This window comes from Calliopsis andreniformis, chromosome 7 (genome assembly GCF_051401765.1).
Source record: "Calliopsis andreniformis isolate RMS-2024a chromosome 7, iyCalAndr_principal, whole genome shotgun sequence".
Classification (NCBI taxonomy): domain Eukaryota; kingdom Metazoa; phylum Arthropoda; class Insecta; order Hymenoptera; family Andrenidae; genus Calliopsis; species Calliopsis andreniformis.
Window position 1 is genome coordinate 12,895,734 of NC_135068.1, and position 24,778 is coordinate 12,920,511.

The window sequence follows — 24,778 nt, forward strand, 5'->3', positions numbered from 1 at the left end:
ATGGCAGAGATTTTCCGAGAACATAAAAAAGAAGTAGCCTCGTAATCTCGAATATAAAACATGTAAAAATATCTGCGATCTTTCTAGTGATCCAGAAATCCAGATGTCCAGATTCGAGCAGGATGCAAGCAGGCCCAAAACACAGATCACCCTGTTCCCCACATCCGGCTGCACTTACGTTTCTTGTTTCCTAGTCGTCGCAAAAACTTGCAGAACTTTTTGTACGCGGTGTTAGCCTCCTTGCTGCTCAGCTCCATCGCGCTCTTCGCCTTCTCATACTTTTGCTGCCCAGATGGGCAGAACTTTGGGTAACGCCAGTGCTGACGAGGCTCTGACCAGTCTAGAACAGTGGCTGGTGCCATGATCCTACACGAAACTGTTACACTGTGTTTTTCAAACCAGATTTACTGCACTTGGTCCTTTCGTTCGACAGGAACAGAGGTTTCATCGGTGAACCAACGCTGCACGCTTTCAGCGTGGAAAATTTGCCTCTGCGCTGCAGAAGCTCTCGGTATCTCCTCGCGGATTTACAAATATTCCAAGTCCTGCTTGATATTTGGAAGCCCAGTCAATATTGATACCACGTCAAGGAATACAATAGAGGTCGGTTGTATCTCAGAATTCGGATTACCAGTCTCTCTCTCACTTTCTGTAGAAGGTAACTATGGTGAACACTTCACTCAGAATGCTAGAGAAAATTGTATAGGAATCTTCAGGATATTTTTCCAGCTTTCAGTGACTCGGTGGAAGATCCATTAACTTAGAAATAGTCTGTCTCTTGGTCTCATTAATACTTCAAGTAGATTAGGTGCGATATGGTCAGACAATATGTGAAAGTTTACAATTGAAGCTTCAGATTGGCGTCAGGAACACGTAATAATACTGAACAGTGGAGGAATCTAATTTTAGAATCCCGGAGTCATTTTGCGCGAGCAGATAAGGTCTCTTTACAAACACTTCACAACTGATATGACTTGAAACCACTGTGGACGGATCATATGGTACTAATCCTCGGGCTGGTCTTCAGCCTCCGAGTTCACCCACCCCAGATTACGAACACCTGTCCAGCAGAGTCCGAACTTTCAGGTATTAAAAACAATTAAAAGTCCACAAAGTCCACGAACACCTCGGCAGACGAAAATCGCGTGACCACTGCGTCTCGAGGAAGACGAACACCGACACGCTCACGTCCTGGCTGGCTCAGTTTTTGCGTGTCCTCCAGAGCATCGTCACCACGCAGCTACCTCGAACAGAGACGATCTCGTTCCGCGGCGTCTCGGCACGCGACTAAGCCGAACGCGTTGCCAATCGCCATTACCCGCGGAAGAATCAGCCTCTGAGAGGGGGCAGGCCTGCTGAGCGGGACGAGAGGGGGGTATCGCAAAGGCTAGCCGTGAAAGTGAGCAATGAAGCTGCTTCTCAGACTTCCCTGGCAAAGATTCGACTCGGGGCATTGAGCCTTGAGCACCTGACAGTCTCTGTCTTTTCTTCAATTTCAATCTGGACCCCAGAGTGTCACTAAGTCTACTGTTTTTCAGTGTTGGCACATGGAATGGACTGGCTTTCAGTGACATCAGAGAAGAAGTGTGGAAGTACTGCATTGTCTGCAGCCTCTATAAGGTCACTGGAAAACATTTTGTCTTGGCATGTGGTAACACTAGCGCGAGGCAGTACACTTTGGCTCTGGAGTCCAGAAATGGTGTTGGATCAGTCTTTCTGGACCCCCTGTATCTTTTTTTTATTTATTGAGGCGGCTGGAGGTGCTAGGTTCAATATTCTATGAAGGGGTTAATAATTGACGTGATTTAGAGGACGTAAAACTGAATATCTGTGAAGAAGAGGAGCTTGAGAACCGGTGAGGTAAGAGAATGGCCAATGAGGAGACTCAAGTATTCATTTGCATGCAGCAATAAACTCTTTACGAGTCCGCGCGACACAGGCAGATTATTCATGATAAAATCTATTTATAGCAGATCGTGTGTGTCGTCAATAAAGCACATTACGCGGGATTAAGTAGAACGTGCCAGTTTTGCGAAGTAGAATTTCACGGTACCTGGTCAGCCGCGGATCGTCTGCGATTTCCAGGCATTCTAAAAGGATATTCCCGCGAGAACGACGGATTTCGCGAGACTGTGACTTAAATGATACGCGAGCTTGTATTAATAGAATCTATCTGGGAATTAAAATGCTGCCCAAGGTAAAAGAAAATTGAGTAAAGCCAAAATAACGATAGCTGTTCAGGTGATCTCAAATGGTCTCTGCTCCAGTCTATTTGAGATACGATTTTTATCAAGGATCCTGCTAATTCGCTAGTCAAGATTGACTCTACCAAGACACGAAGGTTAAACAGTTTATCACGTCGGGAGTCTCGTCTCGACCAGAAGCGATCTCGATACTATTTCGACAGATTCCAAAATTATGCACGGTATCTTATCTCCAAATAGTATTCCCTACACAAACACTGTCTGAATTTGCATAAAAAAGTAATCCAACGTTCTACGTCGAATGTTCGCTCGAAATAGCAATGAATCTACTTAGCATACAGAACACAGTAGGGAATCTACATACTGTCACGCTTGGAAAAGAAAGCGTCATCGAGATACGTGAAGAAGAGGATCTCGATTTTTCGAAGAATTTTTACGTAGCGATTTCCTCGAGAGCGAAACAGCCACGAAGCTGCTGTTTGAGCGACCAGTTAGAGCACCCGCTATATTTAGCTGTAATAACGAGATAACAGAGGTTCGTCGCGCCACGATCCACACGTGAGAGAGCTGGCGCAAATACCGTAACGTCTTTGGAAAAAACAGGGAGATAAATCCAGGTTAGCGCGATAATCATCGTTCTCGCGACAGAGGGGGTCTGGAGGCGCTTGGACCTGCGGAGGAACGCGAGATCGTTCGCGAGACGAGAGAGCAGAGGAAGAAAAGGAGCCAGGACACCTCGAGGACTGCTGTTGTTATCGTTCCTAAAGTGGATGCTAATGGAGCCAGCGAGTGGTCGATTTTCGATAACGAAGCGATGCGTCTCCAGTGAGTACAATTTCAGTCACTTCCGCGATGAATAAAGCGAACAGTTGTTTGATTATGCATGCTGCTCGGCTATGGGTAAACTATGTCGCGGGAGCTTTGATGCGTTTTCGCTGGCCGTTTATTGATTCCTTCCCGGCGGTAGTTAAAACGGCCTGTTAAATAAACATCTTTGCATACGGGTGGTTCGCTAGGGAAATTCGGCTTGTCGGACTGAAATACGATCTCTCGTTGCAGGGACAAAGGTTGAGATTGCGAGGGAAAGCCAGGAATAGAAATGGGCTCTATTCCAGTTACTGGAACACGAATTTGTAGTGTTTGCTAGGCCACTTCTGTGAAGTGAGAAGAAGGAACTGGTCATCCCAGACGGCTATTATCGAGAAAGCCACGTGAATCTCTAACGGGACCCTATTCCTCGAAAACCAATTCGGAGGCCTGAGAATTACGCCAATGAGCGATCTACATGTCAGGGGCGCCTGCAGGTCCATTACCATGATTGTAGATCTCACGATCTAGGTGTCAACTGAAGGATAACTTATTTCTGCAATCGTTCTAAGCACTGACTATAACGTATAGAACTGTTATCTTCCGTTACATCTAGCACGTTGCCGATAAATTTCAACAGCCTGCAATTAATCCGAATTCAACCACTGGTTCAATTATTATGTATTCGACATATCGATACGGAGTTTTCGGCCGATTGCTCATCGTTGCGGAATACTGTTCCACGAAGCTGTTATCAGCGCCTGTGCTATCTAAACTGAGTAAATAAATAATGGATCGACGTCGATCGGTCAATCGAACGATTGTAGACGCTTAATTAACGTCACGAATGTGGAGATGGCATTCTAAAAATGGGAAAAATAAGTGGAAGGGGATAGAAGATTGTTCGAGGCTCTTGTGCTCAGAACAGTGATTATGAAACGCCTATATTGAAGATAATATCCACTCAAAGCTATTTCGAAACAAGACACAATTGTCTAATGAAAGAAACCTATTTGGAGAGCTACTCTTTTGTGAATCTTAAAAAATGAAATCTTGAAAACAGTTAAAACGGTAAGAAGACTAAGGAAAATCGCTTCAATTGCTTCGTCCTGTTTGGCTCCACAGTATTTATTCCCCGCTGTAACCACCTGTTCTATCAGATGAACTGCACTTCCTGCGTCTCGAAACGCAGGGCTATTTCCCCCAGAGGCTTGCGAAACGCGTATGTATAAACTGAGCACACGTAGTGCACGAAGAAGTTCGCAATTGAGTTATGACCAGGCCGTGCAGCTGATCGACCATATAAATAGATCGACCGTACATTGAACGGTTATTCTCGTTGGACTGATACACTTCGACCGAGCGAGGACGCATGAAACGATCTGACGCAAGTCCCCTTAACGATCGGGCGTTTATCTGCCCCTTTTTTCCCATTTCCAAACGAGCATGATCGCCGCGAACGCATTTAGGGGTAATTGCAGCTCGATCCATCGAACCACTGAGCCATGGGGCTACAGGGCTGGCCAGAAGCTTGGGACAGAAGACTCGAGACTCGAGCTTGAGACCTGAGACGCAAAAGCTGACTTCTGGCTAGTCGTTCATCTTCCCAGAAACGAAGAAACAATACTTCTGGGTTCACAGTCCTCCAGCAGTAGTCGAGTCTTATCAGCCTTATCTCCAGCATCGCAAACAAGACCTCACCAGGACAAAAGCAAACGTCACTAAGCAAACTCGTTTCAATTCGTGGAAAGTTGTCTATCACGGCTCTGAACTCGTGCCTGAACTTATTCAAGGGCAGCAGAAGAGATCGCTCGAGGATTCTCAGAGGCGACGTTTCTCAAAATTTTCTTGCTCGACAGCGTGGCCTCTCCAGCGGGTTTCGGGTAACGGCAAGAGCAGTTCAGGCAACGAAATTTGAGGGTAGAGGCGAGGAGTTCGTTCACACTAATCTAGATTCGGGATAATGTCGTCATCGGGCGCAGGTTGGTTCGCCTCTGGCTGGCTTCCAGGTCTCTTCTGTGGAACAAGAAAGAGGCGTAGGGAGGCAGACAGTCGGCTCAAAGGGTACCCACAGTAATTAATCGGTGGCAGAATTCAGGTACAAATTGAGTGGAGTCTGCCTCGGAAGAAAGTGCAAGGCTTCTCCGAAAGTGTCGTTGCACGGTACAGCAGGCTGCCTTTTCCCTGCCAGCGGTTCGAGTGAGTCGACAAAAGGACGGTCGGCCTATCTTTCGCACAAAGAGTCCTTGTGCTCCAATTACTAATCGGTAACGAGCGTTAAGAGCAAAGGGCGAGTCTACGCCTTACACAGTCAGCCAGGCTTTAATCAGAGCTGCTTTGTAGACGCGTCAAGTCTTTCTTTGGTATTTTACTCCACTTTCCATTCCTTTTGAGAGAACTGCCATTTCTGCTGACTAGAACTCGGTAGATGGAGGCTGAGAATCCAGGAATTTCACTACTTAAATTGGGAAATACATCTACTCTGCAGTATCTTGATATACAGGATTCAGTTAGACACAGAAAAATCAGTAGAATAGGCCTCGAGTCAGACACAGAAGATTCCAGTAGAATAAGCCTCGAGTCAGACACAGAAGGTTCCAGTAGAATAAGCCTCGAGTCAGACACAGGGAATTGAGTAGAATCAGTCCAGAGTCAGACAAGAAATTTTATTTTTCTTGATTTTAGTCGTACTTAGGCGTATAGAATCACCCTTTAGAATGTCTGACATTTATTGTTAACCACTCTGTACACGTATGATTTCATAAATGGCGTATCGATGCATGAGGAGTTCCCAGAGCTCCAATCAAGGCTCCAGATAACTGAATTACTTTTCTTAAGCATTATCGAGGATCGTCCTTCGACACCGCTGAACACAGAACACCGTGACAACGCAGACTCCGCTAAAAGGAGCTCGAGATCCGGTCTGAAGACGAGTCAGGCGAGCAAATTAAGATCTTCGACGTTGGCGGTCGTGCGAGGTAACGAGCACAAAAATTCCGTTTCAATCTTATCTCGCAGATTCCGTGCTGCTCGGCCGCAGGTGCCCCGAGGATACGTGTTTAATAATAGGCTATTACGAGCAAGAGTGAAGCGAAATTACGGTGTTTCCGTGTAATCAATAACTCGCGTACTCTCTCAGGGTCAGGCGTCGAGCGAGGCGAGCCGCAACCGCGTCGTATATCCTTTGGATCGGCTCCCTTCCTCTCTCGAAGCTTCTCAGCATTAACGTGGACTGCCCCGACGTTGGACGTGACTTCGCGATTCCATTTGCCAGTGGGACTTCGCGATATTGCCTTTCGGAAGTGTAACTCGAGCTGCTCCTGTCGACGAGAGTGGAAAAGTTGCAGAAAAGTAGAATCGATGGCTCAGGCCAGGCCATGGGAACTCGGATTTCGGCTTGTAGCAGGAATAATAAGTCTGCGACTCCTGGAACTGGGGAAACAACTTCTGCACGTGCCCCAGGTGATCTGTACTCTGGCCAGAGGAATTATGTACCAGTAATTGGAACAGCGTCTGACTCTGTGCGAAAATAAAGCTTCCAGAAGTGGTTCCTTCGGTCAACACTGAGTCGTTTGTGCTCAACAATAGCGGCGTGAAAGACAGGCCACCGATCAAACAAAATGTTTATCAGAAGCTGAAGCTCGTGGAACGAGGGGATAACTCTCCCTCGAGCAAATATTTGGCTGGACTGAATGGCATCACGTACACACGGACCATTCCTCCAGATCGAGAACACGCTCCATTGTGACGTCAAGGGGCTTACCTCATCGAGCAGAAACGAGGTGCATATGAAATCGAACCTCGATTCATCCTCGACCTCAGTTTCTCGCATTCCTTTGGCGACGAGGCGCAGGAACCCGCGTGTCGTCAAAGGGGACGCTCGACATTAAAATTCGTCGATGTTTCGGGCACGACGAGCGGAAGCGCGCGTCAACGGAAACCACCTTGACGCAAGATGCACCGATCAATCGCTAGATAGGCAGTCTACGTGACTCTTACGACTTTCGTAACGCGTCTTTCTCTTCTTTCAGAGACTTGGTATGTGCGGCGGGTCTTGGAAAACTGTTGTCGATGAACTTGGATAGCTGGTTATGTAACTGAGCAGAGATTCAGAGGCTAGAACCATTAGAGGATTTTGTTAGGAAATTGCTAATGGGGATATCCACTTGATCGGGTGGAAAATTGCCTCTGACTAGTCATTCCTAGAATACGAAGGCTGTGGGTGATCGAAAGGCGACGTCCACTCGTTCTGGCGAATTCGTGACTCGTTGGAACACCTCCATGTGGCATTTCCGTTGCTCTCATGCTACTTTGATGCGAATTTCTTTGAGGATCCAACTCATTCTAAGAATAGATGCCTGAATCGGCAAGTTATGACAAAAATATTCGGCTATTTGTGCGTTTCAAAACAATCTTCGTCGTTTGACGAGCACTTGAGACGATCCAATCTTCAATGGATCGTATCGTGTACGAAATACGACCTCAGAGAGAAGATAAGATAGACAATATTAGATACGATTCGTAAATCAATGACAGAATGATTCCACTGAACTGGAAGATAGGGTTTCTTAAGTTTTTAATGGAACTAGGGAAGTTAAGACGCTCAAGCGATTCTAAAAAACGATTTGGCTCTTTTCCCGAAGAGGTGAAATTTGTTATTCTAAAGAAAAGGAATCATCAAGTGGCCTCTTACACATAATATAACTTTCAGAGAAGAGACACTGTTCCTATAAATTTTTGGGCATCACGAAAACAGTGACTGCGAATGACAAGTTATTGGAACTTACAAGAACCCCAAATTGTCGACTCTAATTTTGCTCTGCTACATCAAGAAGGTACGAAACACGAGACTGCTCATATCTTTAAAATGATTCAATAACACCCAATATTTCACAGATAACATTAGCAGCCTGCAGACTATCACTCTGCAAAAGCACCTTAAAATTGGAGTCGACAATTTAGGGTGGTTCCCCTGTTACTCTCTTTTCTAAAATTGAGACTGTACAGGCTGGTGCTACATCAGTCGAAAGACTGTAGACCAGGTCCACTCCTCAGGATTTTATACTCACACGAGACGTTAACGACCCATAAAACGGCCGATTCCAGTCGGCAAACACTCGTCTGCGTGTAGCAAAGACAAAGAAACGGCGTAACTTCGTCGCCTCCACGCTTGAATCTTTGCCATATGGGCCGCTGTAAAAGCCAGCGTTTGGAGGAGCGGCAGTTCGTCAGAGAATTGGCAGGAACCTAACATCCTCGGGCACAGTGACGTCACTTTTACAGAGAATTATTGGTCGCCTTCGGTGGAAAACGTCAGAAAGGTGACGTAGCTGAATTTAGATGCTTTTGAGCAGCGTCCAAGTGAGAGGCTCGTCACGGACATTTTTCTCGGTCTGCGGAGATTTATAAATGTATCGGAAACGTTGCCAACGAGTCTACTTCTTGTATTCGCTCCTGCCTATCTTATACTTGGCGATAAATTTAGGGAAGCCTAAAGTTAGACAACTTTTAAGTATCGAACTTAATACATTTTTTTTATTTTTCCTTTGGAATTAGATCTACTCGTTGAGGTCGTACATAGTGAAGTTTCGTAATCCTTGCACTGGTTTTCGATGTTACATAACAATTTTCTGAGATGTTACAGAGTCAAGTACCCATTTAATAAACGTAAAACTGGTAAAACGTAAAACGTAAAATAAAATTATTTTAGAGAGAGAAAGTTGAGAACAAATTCGTCAAGCGGATTAGACTTTACTGGAGCAGAGAAATCGTCTCTTTATGATTTATTCTTTCTCTGGATTGCGTGGCCGACGGCAGAAGAGACTGGCAAAAATGGCGATAACGCCATAACTATTAATAGAACGAACTAGTTGTTTCCCCCGCAGCCATGCCCGCGAAAATAGCTCAAGTTCCGCTTGGAATCGTGTGTAACATCCAGCAGCAACGTGAATAATAATTGTTCTATAAAATATTGTGAAAGTACGCATTCGTGTCGCTCCGAAAGCGACTGGAAAAGCTGTGAAACTCTTACGAACGAGTTATCGAGAAAATTATCGACCTATTGATTGTCACATAATTCAGTTAAAAGCTATTTTAAATTCTCTACGTGTTCTTTAATAGCTTTTTCTTGCTAAAAAAAGAAAAAAAGGCACTCGTTTAAATAAAATTCAACAAATGCAATCTCTCCAGGTGTGTCAGATTAATAAAATATTTTGGCTTGCAGCGATATTTAGCTGGTATTCATTAATTTTGTAAAAAGCATGTGTTGCACGTGCCAAAATAAATTGATCAACATTGGGTCAAGGCTGCACGACCGATTTCTTGACGGCGATTGATAAATCGAATCTCGTGGAACGCAAATAATGGATACGGAATTGTTCTTGACTCGTGTATCGATACTTGACCATATTTTTTCTCGAGGCAAACAGAGCGTAACGCGGTCTGACCCTCAACTATTTTACTTCGTTAATATCTTCGACAAGAGCAGACCAGTTATCTCTCATCTCCTTCAGAATCTCGCAGCCAACAAATTATTAACATGAATATGGAGATACCCAAATGACTTTGATGAGCAAGCTATAATTTGCATTCTATTTAAACATAATGACACTCGGTGGGAGTAATTACTGAATCGTTTTCTCGGCTTTCGACCTCAGTCCTTTCGGAAAGGAATCTTATTGAAGTGGGCGCAAGAAAATTTTCTGTTCATCAGAACCTTCACTGAATTTTAAAATCGTCAATCTTCATCAACTTCTTCCACATGTATGAAACACAGTTTTTATGAAAAATGTATTCTCGAGAAATTGAGTCACGTGAAAAGAGAATAAAAATAAGATGCTCTGCTTTACCGACCGAGGGATCTATCAATCGTGAGCCAGGGGCTATAGTTCGAGTGATCAGTTGTAGATACCGCCATATTCCAGAGCGTTATAAAGATATGTAACACCTTTTTGGCGCGCTAATTTTCATTTCGAATACCGTGTTTTATCTACTCACTTAACTTCGTTAAAAAATCACTGTACCCGATAGGGAATTCCAATAACGTTGCGTTATCACACGTTATCGCAGTCGAGACTAGGATCACCTGTAATCGATTACCAAGATGAGCCTTTTCAATTGCTGCGGAGATTCCACGTGTTTCGTAACGCCAACAAAACGTGAAACATCTGTTCACTGTTAATTGTAAAAGGAACTGTTTCTCAGAGAAATTCTTATTTTTCCTAAAGTAAGCTTTTCCTTAGGATTACCAGGTAAACCCAAAAGTTGTCATGTCGAAGCACAGTCTGAATCAGGAAGGACATATAGTAGTGCGTGTCTGTCCAGTGTCAACACACGTAACATCTTCATCGACTACGTGACGAACTTCGGCCTTTCGAGCTTCTTCTAATCCCTGGAATCCTTATATGTGGTGTCCTGATATAACAAGGGTGGAAACTCACCTTCCTGTGCGCGAGAGGAACGCAGCGAGGGGCGGCTAGGTGGGCAGGAAAGAGACAAAATGCGACGAATGCTCTCAAGCTGGTTAGTAGGTAGGTGTTCGACCGGTCGATACTCGGTTCTCATTGGCCGCTGCAATTGGATTCTGGGATTCCCATCGACTTTTATATTTCGACCGATTCGAACCGACTATGTGGCACCTTCTCACGCGAGAACTCCAATCGATCCCCCTGTGGGAGGGCCTAATCAATCCTAATGTGGCAATTAGCGATCCTTTGTGGGGCCTCTGAGAGCTCTAAGAGATTGCTTCGATACGACACTCGGCAACGACTATCCAAGTAACGTGTTTGCCACAGAAGGCAGATACCCAAGTCCACCTTTTGAGAGATTTTGAGAAGACTATGGTTATTCATAAGACACCAAAAGGTCTCAGAAGGTGGACTAGTGACTAACACATGATCTGGACAGTCCTCTGACTCTTGCTCCAGGGCAGGCAATATAGAAACTTTTTGAAGAGTTTCCACCAAATGGGCATCCATAAAGTGTTCCAGAGGCCACTGGCAACTGGCAAGTAGCCTACTAGGTGGTAGAGGCGTACTAGTGAATTAGCATACCGCGGTTAGAGCAAGGCCAAATGCGCGATTAATTCGAGAGCATTCGACGGCGATAGATCAGGTAATAGCAGTGCAGCTTCATAATAGTCGGCGTTTCATGAATGGGGAAAGGTGAACGCGTATTCTCCAAGGACAGCCTGGTTGCAGCGGAATGAGAGTGACGTGTCGGAAGGCAAAACGCGAACAGCTGATTCCTCGTCGACAATGACAGGTCAAGGAAACGCGGGCCAGATGTTCTGTAGCCGTTCTTGCGCCGAGAGAAAAGTAGCACGCGACTTCGCCACGCGCCTCGGCCGACCACGGGGACGTTATGGTGATGCGGTGGCTAGGTGCTCCGTGCGCGCGCGTACGTCTATTTTCCGCCACTGTTTGGAGTCCGACGACACGTGCTCGACATCTGGATGCACCGCAATCGCGGTAACCTTCTTAAAATAGAGGAGATTCCTGAGGATCTTTGGCCCAGGGAGGAACTCGTTTTGCTGCAGAGACACTCTCGAGATTCTTGAATACCTCTTTTTTATTTACGCTCAGGACAGTTCATTTTATTTTTATGCAGTGGGAGACGTGGCTTCAATTTGTTTAATGTCTTGGTACAGATGTGACCCAGGTGCAGAGAGAAGTTACACGAAAGTGTAACAAATTGTGCAACGTGTAAACTACTCTGCAGGCCTGCATGCTGGCGCCATCTGGAGTCTCTCTAGGCGTCCTGCCTTCCTCAAATCCAAGTTATTCTTACATCTTCAAGTGAACGTTATATTCCTGCCCCGAGGATGAATATAAATTCAATGGAAATCACACTGTATGTCTGGATAATGATTCAATAAAACTGAATTCATATTAATTGCATATGCAGAGAGCTGAAGACTGTTCCTGCTCAAAATCAATAAACTTGAACTCCATAGTCGAATTGTTTCAAGTTTAAAATCACTTTAAGAGTCGCAGAAATTGGCGAAGGGCTTGAAAGGGTCATGCTATCGATTGCCCTTCAAATTCCTGAATGAAGGGAAAGGGCGCGCTATGAAATCCCAGAGTCGCTCTGCATTACTAACCGAGAGGCAGTTATTTGGAAAGTGGGGGCGCCACTTAATGCAGGAAAGTGGCGCCGCTTTCGGCGACCAATCGTTTTCTGGAGTATCGATATGTGGGCGCAAAATCGTGTCACGAGAGGAGTCGATTCACCGCTCCTTCTTCGGCATCATTTGCCTTTCCCTTCCAACGATTAATAATGCAATGATCTAGTCAATTTCGATCAGGAATCTTAATGAATCTCTCGTCTAATGATCGAGCAGGTATTATAGGTTAGGTGGACGCCATGCTCGAATCCTCGATCGAGCCTTCCAGCGAATATTCCGAGAGGTTCGCTCAACTTTAACCTTGGCAGAGTTACACAGTCAAGGTCAGCATCTCGACACCTGCTGTTAGAAATAGAAGACCAAGTGTACGGAACAATAGTTCCCGAGCGGCGGGAAACTTCCGTTGCTTTAGTCGAATCGAATTCTGTGGTCTATTGAGAGCCTTGTGCGCTAGGGAAATTGATTTCAGAACTTTAATAACGGACATTAGGAGCTTAATAGAATTGTATTCGAGCCCTCGGAAATGGAAAGTCCTCTGGTGGCGAGTTCAAGAGGTATCGCCACACCTAATTTGCCCCGTGTCTAGGACTCGCGTAGGAAGTACACCTCCTTTACAGTCTTAGTCATTCTGATCCCTATTTGGACATAATGACTCCATCATTAGTCCATGCTTAGCCTAATTACTCCTCAATTTTACTCAACAATGTAAGGAAATCACAGAAATACCCAGAAAATTAATCTGAGAGACACAGAAAAAATTCAAATATTTAAAAATTTGAATATTCGAACCTTTTCCAGGATACTAGTGCACCCTTAATCTAATTTTCTCTTGTACCAATCCCAAGTTTCAGTAATCCAGAGATCAAACAGCTGTTCAACCGAACTTTCTTGGCTCCAAATGATGTGTTAAACGAAGCACAGAAACGATGTCTCCTTTGAGTTAACAGGGTTTAGCAGAAGCATAAGTAAGACACAAATATGTAGAACGTGCTCTCGCAGAAGCACCCTGGCAGTTAATATCGTCGAGCGATACTAACGAAAAGCAAACAGCGCTGTGTACTCAGCAAACAACGGATTTTCATTCGTAACGGAAAACACATCGAAGCTATCGGTGTTGCCTTGAATGTTTGCCGAGAAGTTCCATTTAACAACTGTGAAAAAAACATCAATCAAGCACGAGGAAAGCTGCAGAAGCAGATCAAACGTGGTTCAACGATAGAATCGATCGAATGAGTAGGCAAGGGAATAGTCGACGAGTCCCCTTTGTGCCCAAACAGTGTCGAGTCGAAATAATGCATGAAAACGTCGTTTTGTCTACAGCTAGAAGCACAGTCTGGAAGGAAGATCCCATCACGTACTGGGTGTGAAAAAAGTACAACTTTATAAACTGTAATTTATCAAACCTGTTCTATGAAAGTCTGTCCATATCAAACACAGAATCTTCCTTCATTTCTTCATCGTTTTATATCAAATGAAGCGAGTAAAGAAATCACTCTCAAAATTCAGAGTCGAGAGTAGCATCACAGCAAGCTTTTTCGGTATCTTCAGCTCCACAGATCCCTCTGTGGAAACCAGAGCCATTGTTTCTTTTACACCCCCTAAAGATCGGGTCACGCTCACTGGCATCCCTTTATCTCGGCGAGCCATTATCATTCTTGGCCATCCTTTGTCTACCTCGACGCTTTGCTCTCCCTGCTTCCGGGGTCGGAGAGATGCTCCTGTCGCTGCTCTCCAGCGCAGCTTTTCCACGGGCGTTCCTCGAGTGGAGCCACGTCCGCGGAAAAGTCGACAAAGACACCTACAGGGAGTCGACGAGCTCGTCTCTCGTCGGTGGTTCCAACGCAACCGTCGGACCTGACCTTGGGACCAGAAAAACAAGCGATTCGCTAGGCTTGGCCTGCTACCAGAACCTGCGTTATTAATTTCCGAAAATACGTGGATGATTCGCGTTCATTATCCTTCAGAGGCGGGGCATGTGCCCTGCCCACTTGCGCCATGACCGCTGGATCGACTTTATTGCCCCTTTAACTGATTACCTAATCAAATATTAGCTGATTCTGCAGGTGGAAGGTTCAACTTTGTACCAAATATTTCTCTTCTTCAGTACTTCTCTAACAAACTTCTAGATGTCTAAAAATTGTGAGTGTGAGACACCAAGTGCGAAAGATTCTGAAGAGATACTTGTCCTATCTGATCCTAACTGAGGTTGATAAGGATATCTACCATCGTGCCACTGATTTCTTTTGAGATTCAGCCCTGAAATTAGGAGCAAAACCATTGATCGTGTACGAGCCAAGCTCTTTTTACGCCTTCGATGAAGCGTTTATCAAACGCAGTCTCGATTGCGCGTAAAAGTTCGTTATATAATGTGAGCTGCATTTCTGCTGCTGCAGATGGAAATAGTCCTTTCTGTAGTTACGTTAATCACACGCTGCATGACCATTTATCTGACTGATATTATAAATGATCAGCGAGATTTGCACTGCAAGCGTTCTGCAACGTTCAAGACCGTCTCATTCCAGGGGGACACGTTTTTATTGCAGCCAAGAAGGCAGCTCGAACTAAATGCCACGAATGTTCAACTCGTTTCAAATTGACCCCTATTTTCCATTGCAGATCGCTTTCGCGAATACCCTTTTACCGCTTAATGAGCATAAAGGAGAACGCTGGCAGCTTGGAATTTAATGGAACGAATACTCGAGGCATGATAAAACATGGGAATTCCAGAAGCTACAAATTCCTTAGAAATCGCAACAACCTCAAGATCATTCTTCATATACCTCGATTGGGCTCTGAATAACAGACAACCAAACAGGGGACATATTCCACTGCGTGCTAAAAAATTCATATTAAACCAACAATGCACGACAGACCTATGCAAATGGACACGATTCTATATGCTAACGCCGCATGCTACTCGAATATTCTGCAATTTCTTCCCACATTTAGAACAATTGAAACAGCCTACAGAAGCCCAGCGAAAACGTCTGATCTAGGAAGAAAGCGAAGAGAGCAGTCGCCGTCGTTAACGAGGTAAAGTGGGCAAAATTCGACACAGGGAGCCGCTCGCTTCGAACCGACGCACGTACTTTGCGCGCGTAAGTCGCGTAAATAATACGCTGGCTTGTGGTCAGAACTGACTAAGACACGGAAACGTTGAAAGCGTTCGTGGAACCGTATCCGAAATTAATCGGAAGCACGGCGGTTCCGACTCTCGGAAGCGACGCCAAGCTGCTCGCGGCGGACGTCGAAGGACATACTGGGCTGAGATAAGTAGAGGTGATAAGGACAATGTTCACCGTGCACACGGAATCGCCACGATGAATATTTATGCGGGCAAGATACGTGGGCCAGCCAATAAATGCCCGTTTAACGGGGGAAACTTCGATAGAGGTATTCTCGTGGGCCGCGCGGTGCAACGTGGCGGGTTTAAAAATACGGTCCTCGTACGAGTTATAGCTGCAACTGCTATTTAAGGATGCGTTATAGGGGGTCTGCTTTCGATCTGAGCGAGAACATCGCTAGGAGAATGCACGTAGGGTCGAGAAAACCGAGAGAGATCAGCTGAAATCTATGGAAGTTCGAACCATAGATTTTTACTTGAGAATCTCTCGAGTTTTTTCTATCAATTTTAGTGTAATTTGATTTCTGAGGTAGCAGAAGAGTGTAACGAAGTGTAATTATGTATGCTACGAGTATCTGGAAGCGAGCCAATAGGATTTCTTAATGGGATCTATATTTCTGCATTAGTTGATCTGGGAAAGAACCACCGATCAATTTATTGAAAGTGCTTTCGTAGTACAAGTGTGTCTAATATGGAGTAATTAAGTTTGCACTTGGTTCTAAGGGGCAGTGTATTAAATGTGAGAAACAGTGCCACCTTTTGAGTGGTATGTTATTTCATATCACACACACGAATCTGTAATAGCGGCTACTGCGTAGAAGCACGTTCTACGGTCAGAGCTGAAAAGCGTTCACCTGATCCCTCGGCACCTTTCAAGTCCAAACTCATTTGCTTGCTGCTTTATCCAGACGCAAAAGGCTGAGCAGATCGATCAGACAGGTTAATCGGAAATTGCGTTTGATTAAACTCAGTTCTTTCACTTTTTCAGAGCTATCCGAAGGTAATCGGCGCAACAACCTCTCTTTTCTTGTATCAAACGTGTTGATCTCGTCCACTGTGCCGAGCAACGAACGATATCCGTGATATACTGCGCAAATGGCAAGACAAATATCATTGACATGTTTGTCGCTTATCGACTTATTCGAAAAATTCAACGATCGTATCGTTTCTATTGGACTGCTCACAGGAAATCACGAGGGATCATTAATGGAAATATTCCAAGCAGCTGCTCAAATTTGAAAAATCGTTCTGTGTATCCAGTTGGCACGAAACTGCAAAATTTTAGCGATTGCGAATGAACATTCGAGACACGCCCTCGAAATTAAGAAAACCGCCCCGAGGGACACGAGAGATCCGAGGTCTGACAGAAAAGTTTTGTTTTAAGCCCCTGGCTATCTCCTCTGGTATTAAAAATTAAGGACATTCGCCATTCGTACACGCGCGAAATGTTCGCAAAGGGTAGCGATGCAAGCGCAATTAGTTTGTAATTTAAAAGCTATTACCGCGACTAATAGGTTTTTAATAGCTGAATCCCATTTCTTTCGAAGAGATATCGAAATTCTTTGCAAATTTTTCCTGCACTTGTAACGAAATTTTCTTTTGCAAAATCGTAATTAAACCCAACCAAAATTACACAGTCGCTACTCGTTCGATAATCCATCTAATAATTGACCATTAATCGCTCATTGGAAATCCATAAACGAACATCCGATTCCTATTCGAATAATCGAGCACGGTTGAATATGACGACCACCTACCCATCGCGAATGAACTTAATTCGGGGTCACAGGAGCCTCGCCATAAGGATAATCGATCCTCGGGGTCGACGAAGAGGAACGGTACCAGCATTGTCTCCGTTCTGCCTGGCAACCGCGAGATATCGATACGCGATTACTTCATCGACCATCACGCGTGATTATTTATAAATCCGATTGGTCGTTGTTATTTTCGTCGAAGACAACGGTCGATTAATTATTTTTTTACTGTGTATTCAGGCGGCCAATTCTCAACAGACACTTCTTCAGAATTCTTTTCGGCTGTTACAATTTAACACATGAGAAAGTGTTACTAGCAGTCGATTTTCAATTTTCCAATTTTTCAAATATTCAAATATTTGAATTTTCAAATTTTCAAATATTTGAATTTTCAAATTTTCAAATATTCAAATACTTAAAGAGGGTTAGAGTCACAGAAAATTGTATTTTAGGAACTTTTGTACAAATTACGAACTAATACTGCTGGTAAAAAGGATTTTTCTCGAATACCCCTTTCTCTGCACCCTTAAAGAATGTCTTAACGATATCATCCCCAACTCCTATCATTCTCGTGTCCCTTGGACTAAGTTCGCGCCCAATTTACGTCTCGAATTCAGGGTTTCGCCTTGGCGAGGAAAATGAATGGTTCGTACAGTCTAGCGAATCGAGATCACGGGGAAAAGTCCGATTGTGCTTGTCGCGTGTCGCGAACGAACGGTTTTAATATCATGGGGGCATATTGACCCAGATCATGACACGTGAGCAGGTAACGTGATCGACCTTTTTACTACGCAAACAGCCGCGAAGCTTCAGCGCGGCCGCCTCGTCTCTGTTGGAAACGACGAAAGATAAGCGGCGACGCTGAGAGCTAGTCGACCGAGCTTTTTCAAAAGTTGTTGAATAATATACGGGTCGTGCCGTAGAACTGGGTCGAGCAGTGTCGGCGGAACACCTTCCGACAGGGGAAAATGTGAGGTAACAGCGAATACTCCTGGGTGGTTGAACCTTCCTTTCAACATTACAAAGAGTAAACCATTTTCTTTTTCAATTCTATGCAACACATTAATCCGGAATGAGAAAGCTGAAGATTCGAATGTTTTAGGACACTCGGTATGCAGAGACTTTCTGCAAGCAGAGCAGAAGAGGGGGCCCATTTTTCGATATGCTTTCTGCCACCGTGCACGCGTGCAACACGGATCAAGGATCCAGAACGCATGCGCAGTTTTTCTAAAGATAGTGTTCGATTAACGCTCCGTCGATGACACTATTTTCGCCTCGCATGCGACGGCACCGCGGAAGAGCGTGGCTCAGCGTGGCTCAGCGTGGCTCAGCGTGACGAATTTACAATTTCTCTTCAAGTTCGAGGTATCGAAAAAACCCTCGGTTTATTTCGCTTTTGTTCAACGAGCCGCGCCAACGCGACGCCCAGGATATTGACCCAGTTTCTGAGCGGGCGCACCGTCCTGTGTTAGGCATGAATGTGTCATGCGATCATTTCGAGCTGGTGCGCCTGTAGCCCCGCCAAAGGGTATGAATTTTTTAAAATCAACGGGATCTGCGACTCTCTCCCGCTCTGGCGCAGCACGAAATGCGGCCTCGCCTGGACAATCGAGAATACGGGGCAGAGATGAAATCCTGACGAAAACGAGTACACATTTCTTGCATTGCTATGGGTAGCAGAGGATGACTATCTGATCAAACGAGAAAGTATAGAACTCTTGGAGAAAAGAAAAATAAAGAGGGAACATTTATCATTTTTGCAGAGGAAACCTTGTGTGAAATCAACATGGTAATCAAATTCAATTTTGATGAGGGTGGTAAGTGAGTTCCTCGCAGAACTGTTCTGTGTACAGAGTATTACAGACTTTGTGTAACATTATCACAGAAAACTGTGGAAAATAGTGGGGACTTTTTAATTTAGGATTATGTAAAAAATTTGTACCCTATGTTTTATGCACGAGAAGTTCCCAAAGCGAGAAAATGGTAGAGAATAATTGAAGAGCTCGGCGCCTTCTACTCCGTAGGGTATCTTCCAAAAACCAAGGGCTACAGTAAAATTTGAACAGGGTTTACGATCGACCGTGTCTACCTAAGGAATATTTCATAGCTTGGTCTAATAAAATGGTCGTTTTATTAAAATACAATCGTCGTTATTAATCTTGCATATCATTACTATCGATTCATGCAACTTCACCTTAACAACACGTTTTTTCATCGATTCTGACGCAAATACGACCACGTGTACGACAAAAAACATAATTTCCAGTTGTTTTCCTAATTAATCTGAAACAGAGACAAATTAAGCCCTGTAATTCCTTCGAAGAATTCTAAGAGAGCCTCTACACTAAGCAATCAGACCAATAACTTGACCCAAGGAGCATCACCGACAAGTAAAATTATCAATCTTTAATGCCTACGCGTAAAAATTGTCCATGAGACTCGATAGTAATCGTTCACGTCGCGCAATTCATTTATGCAATTATGCAAATTGATTAGATAACGAAGCGCTGCACTCGACGAAGAAAGATCGACGTTAATCCTATTCGCGAGTTTAATCTCGTAATGCCCTCCCCAGCCGTCAAAGGCGATTTTCGATGGTAGGAGAGAAATAACAGACGCCAACGAATGATCGTTGCAATCGGTTTCGGCGCGAATCGAACGCCCGCCAAAAAATGCATCGGACCACCACGCGAGCGATATCGATACCATCGACCACGGACAATCGACGCGAACCTGAACGAAGGCCCTTTATTTCGAGCAACTCGATACATGCACGCTACAAAAATTACATTGTCAATCGTCGCTTTTGCGAGTCGGCGACATTGAATAGCGGCCGAGCTGCATTAATCGTTCAAACGAGCGATAAGGACATTAACAACGTTTATATAAATTGTATCTGCGTGTCTTTCGCGGAGCTATTGGCTGCGCACCGATAACAGACTTGGGAAATATTTTTGCCCTGGAATGTGCACTCTGTTGCACAAAAATGCACTCTCTTCTGCAACCGAAAAGAATTTTTTTTATATTTTTTCATGAGTTTTGCTACCTCGAGGAATCAAACTTTGGAAATTCTGTGCAAGTTGGCAATACAGGATTCCCTAACTTTTTCTTTCCTACTAGCATCAGCGGTTCTTGTATTGTGTCTCGAGAATAGAGGTATACCTGAAATTCGAAAGGGACTCGAAGGGCGTGTCCCAAATTTCAGGCAACACGTCCCTTGGAATATTCTACGACAGACGAATTAACGTTAATCGTGAAGTACTTTGGAGTAAAGTCGACTTTCGTTCTGGGGAAAGATAAGAGGCAGTCTAGGAAGACGAGATTCAGGGAATTTTAACTTTGTGGTCAAAGACAAAGAAATGTGATCTGTGTAGACAAATGTCTATGAGTAATACTGCCTTCTTATCAGAGATTTTACAAACAATCGTTGTCCAATCATGAGGAAAATCGTACGAGCTCTGTTTACAAAGGAGCATATCAGAAGTGAACTTTTGATAATGGAATCATGATGCAGTTATCTTCTACAAGTTTACGTTTATCTGAAACTAAGCTCCTGGGTAAGTTAATATTTGATGCTGAAGTATTATGTTGAATTGAAACATAGCATCCATAGCGTCCCTGTAGTGTATATTCTTCTATAATTCTTCTGTCCCCTCAGCTATAATAATATTACACGTGAAAATTTAATTAAGGAACTTTGCACACTGTTCAGAACTACCTTACATACTCAATCAATAGCTGTAATATTGTGTATGCCGTACTATATACCTTTCCTAAGCTCTATTATAATTGATCATGTTTTTACATAACTAAATAAAAAATACAAGATATAAGGAGAGCTTTGCTCTAAATTCACAAACAGTTTGTACACGTTATGACACTTGAATTCTTACATTCTTTCATGTACAGAGTTCTCCGGTTCAACTTTTTCAATGTCAAGTTACTCGGTTACACAATATTTCATAAACTTTATGTACATAATCATGCAAATTTCTTTCTCTTCCAATAATCTATAGATTTAGACCAGAAGGGTACGTAGAGATGCAATTTCATTGACTTGATTTTGTGTATGATCACAGAATTGTATGAGAATCAAATGGAACCTGATTGTGAATCTAGAATTCATAGCTCCTCTCCCCCAATGTCAAGTCTGACATTACATTAACAATGAGCTCTAAACTTCTACAGCTCCAACAAGAAATTCGTAATCATGCAGTCAACACAGATAATGTAACATGCGAAAAGTGAAATACGGTTAGAACTGTCGATTAACGTCACTGCTTACTTTGCAACTAGAATCCAAATTATTCATGCAACATTCGGACAGACTACACAACCGAAACGCCTATTGTTAAAATAATCTGTCGTCGTAGCGGTATCAGCCGAATACAATGTTTACTGCGACAGAAGTATTCACTGTCACACTGGTGCACTATGAATACCAAAAACCTCTGCCTGTAGGCGCAACCGAACACCAAAACTACTCCAAGAACAGTCGGCCCTTTCGGTGCTGGGCTCGAGAACGTCAACCAAACGTCTTACGCAGAGGTGGTCGGGTCGTGGTGGTCAGCCAGGATCGCCAAGTCCAGTGTACTCACAGCTCCACTCGACCACAAACCCAGGGGTAGCGAGGAACAGCACCGAAAGGGCCCAGAAAGTTTGCTCAACGTCGATTACTGGCAGGAGGGAGCTCCATTCCTGGACGATATCCATCAGCCAGAGGCAACGTTGCGACGACGTCGTCTGGTTCTCACAACACGGGTCCAGCGAGGCGAGCACAGTATCGCGTAAACATGGAATTCAGCAGAGGCCGCTAAAACGGCGAGAATCGCGAAGGTGGATGATATCCAGCAAGCAGAGGCAGCAGGCATCGGGTGAAGAGAGACCCCCCTACCCTCTTCGTCGGGCACCCGCTCCATCGCCTTCCCAAGAGTAACCCAGGCACTCGCACGCAGACGCACAGCTCTGCATTCGGAGACGGACAGGCGAACGGAGCGAGGCGGCGAGAGAAGAGCGCGGGAGGAGGCGAGGGGTGCGAGGGGGTGAGAGTGGAGGACAGGGGAGGGCGAGGCGAGGGCAGGAGGAGGCGTAGAGGGGAGAAGGCCTCGAGTCCCGAGTAAAAGCTGCGCTCTAGAGGTTAAGGCATGTCCTACGGTACTCACTGCTGATCTTCATACCACCCACGGGCGGCGGGTTCGTGGGCAGCTTGTTGCCCTCGGCGAAGGAGGTGGTCCTCGGTCGGCCGCTCATCCTGAAACCTTCCTCACCGGCTCCTCCACCTCCAGCACACGCCGTGTTATAGAAGGGGCGGAACATTCCTAGCACAGTGGCGGGACGCGAAATGCAACTTATTATACATCAATCGATTCGTTTCGACGAGTATATCGCGGAAGCACAACTCCTTTTTAGCGGAGACAAGTGTCTTTTCACCGAGGAATTTCATTGCGAAGCCTTCGTACTGCTGTCACTGCTCCCAGCGCGGTAGCCTGCGGTGGGTGACTCTCTTGCATACTGAAGCGTGGCATTTGGTGCACTTATCGAGTATACATTAGTGACATCTCTTTTACTAATTAGTGACGTTACTAATTAGTGGATCAAAGATACTAGTTTACTTCTTAAACGAGAAATAGTGAAATTATTCAGATACTCTTGGAGAATCTGATAGAAGTCGAGGCGCAGATTCCGAAAATCACGATCATCACTTTGCGGATGCATGGGATCGCAAGTTCTGCGTGTTTACAGGTGCTTTATTTTAGAGGTTAGATAGACCTCCATGTTGATGTGCACCACGCTTGGCGGCTCCTTTGGATCCACCGAATGCGAGGTAAAATAGAAAACATCCCCCAGGCGACCCAGCACCCTGTAGAGGCCCAGTCGGTCCAAGCTGACCCAGTGGGCAAAGCTAACTTAAACCAAGCACCAAACGACACGATACCGATCGCACTTGAACGTCCATCGATAAATATATCGAACGCCACAGTTCAATATGCAAGAAAGATGGCTACCGCAGGCTACCGTGCTGGGAGTATTGACAGCAGTAACAAGACTTTGCAATGGAGTTTCTCGGTGAAAACGCATCCCCGCTAAAAACGAGTCGTCCTTCCGTGATGGACTCGTCGAAACGAAGCGATCGGTGCATAAGTTGGATTTCGCGTCCCGTCACTGTGGTAGGAATATACCTGTGCTTCGCTTCTGCTTCCGCTGGCCGCCGCCTCGGCTGGCCGTGCCACTTCCTCCTCCTCCTCTTCGCGAACGCCTCACGTGAAGATGGCCAGCAGCGCGTCCTCGTCGTTCCCGTGGCGGTTGTCGTCCTCGTTGTCGTCGTCGTCGACACCACCTCGGACATCAATGACAACACGGCCGATAATCACATCGCACGCACGCATACACGTCCGCACGCGTCGGCTCTCTCTCTGTATTACGCCACGGCCGTGCTCGATCGACAGGCCACGAGAGGGAAGAAAACGAGAGAGAGAAAGATAGATAGGGAAAGAGGGAGAGAAGGATAGAGAGCGAGAGGGAACGATGCTAAGGGGAGAGACAGAGAAAAGGGGGAGCGAGAAAAAGAGAGAGAGAGCGTGATATATAGGAAGGGCGGGAGGAAGAGAGGGGTAAGAGGGGGTGAGAGGGGCGCGTGGGGCGCGAGGGGAGGGAAGAGGCGAGGAGCGAGCAAAGCGCGCGCAAGATCCAGAGAAATGGGAAAGTACGAGGGAGAATCGCGGACGAGGATGACCGATCAGCAGAGAGAGGGAGAAGAGAAAAACGTCGGACGTGTGAAGATTTCTCGCACTCCGCGACACTTCCTTTCGTCTACGGTCCGGCTGATGGTGGTCGGCGATGGCAGCGACTCCCGCGATCAACGCTCGTATCGTGATGGAGCGCCGCGGCACCCGGGGTTATATGCGTGCACTTTCGTTCCGCGCACAGAGCACTTCTGTCGGCGTTGGTCGGCGTTCCGCGCGATCCTGTGCCTCTCCTCGGCCGCCTGGCGTCCAGCTACGCGAGAATTGACAGAATTTAGGCGAGGGCCCCTCGGTATTGGCCGCCCACTGTCAAGGAGTATCGCGGACCGAGAAGCGCGGTTACTACCTAACAGCCCGCCGAGGGCGCGGAGCGCTGCGGAGAGCTGTGCCGCGAAGGGAGGCGGGGGTCGACGTTTTCGGAACGGTTCGTAGCGGAGGCACACCGCCGCACTTGGTAGCCGCACTATATAGCGTAACTCCGTGACGCTCCGACTGACGGCTCGGATTTCCTCCTCCCTGCTGACTTACGCCGCTTATGCGCCACGCCGAGTTTCCGACGATTTCGACGATTTCGACGATTTCGACGCCCAGAAGACGGTTGCCGACGATGTCGTCGCTGCACCGACTACTCGCGCTCTCCGTTCTCTCGTCTCCTCTTTCTCGACCTAACGGCGCAGTTACCCGTGTCCACTGTCTCTCTCCGACTCTTCCTCGCTCTCTCGACTTTTTTCCTTTCTTTCTCTCCCCCTGGTTCGCTGCTCCGTCTTCTCTCACTCCTGCAGCCGTGCTTTCGGAGGGCGCGGGGGAAGCGCTACCGCCTCGCCTCCACCACTCTTTCCCACTCGCTCTCTATCTCTGTCGGTGAAGTAGGGATCTTGGTCGATGCTCGTCACTCTTTCTCGCGCTTCTCGACTTCTCAGGCCCGACGTTGTCGACTTGCCAGACTTCTGCACAGCATTTCGCCGCGGGGAACGATGGGCTGCGATGACGAGCGAAACGGGCCTGTCCCGACGCCGACGTGG

The 24,778-nt window shown here is 45.8% G+C and overlaps 1 protein-coding gene across 6 annotated transcripts in view; it reads right to left on the reverse strand.

Annotated features, from left to right (window-relative positions):
* Nucleotides 1–23,326, reverse strand: part of LOC143181703 (glycogen synthase kinase-3 beta) — a 35,892-nt gene extending 12,566 nt beyond the window's left edge. Inside the window, exons 1-2 of one of the 6 annotated variants that reach the window (XM_076382246.1) lie at nt 23,193–23,326; nt 22,176–22,331 (exon numbers count right to left, since the gene is read on the reverse strand). In XM_076382246.1, coding sequence (XP_076238361.1) covers nt 22,176–22,329 — 154 coding nt within the window. In that variant the 5' untranslated portion in view covers nt 22,330–22,331; nt 23,193–23,326. Of the gene's footprint in view, nt 1–178; nt 515–21,907; nt 22,046–22,172; nt 22,332–23,192 lie in introns of those variants that run through there. The other 5 variants (XM_076382245.1, XM_076382248.1, XM_076382247.1 and 2 more) reach the window with 5 other exon arrangements.
* Nucleotides 23,327–24,778: the final 1,452 nt, after the last annotated feature.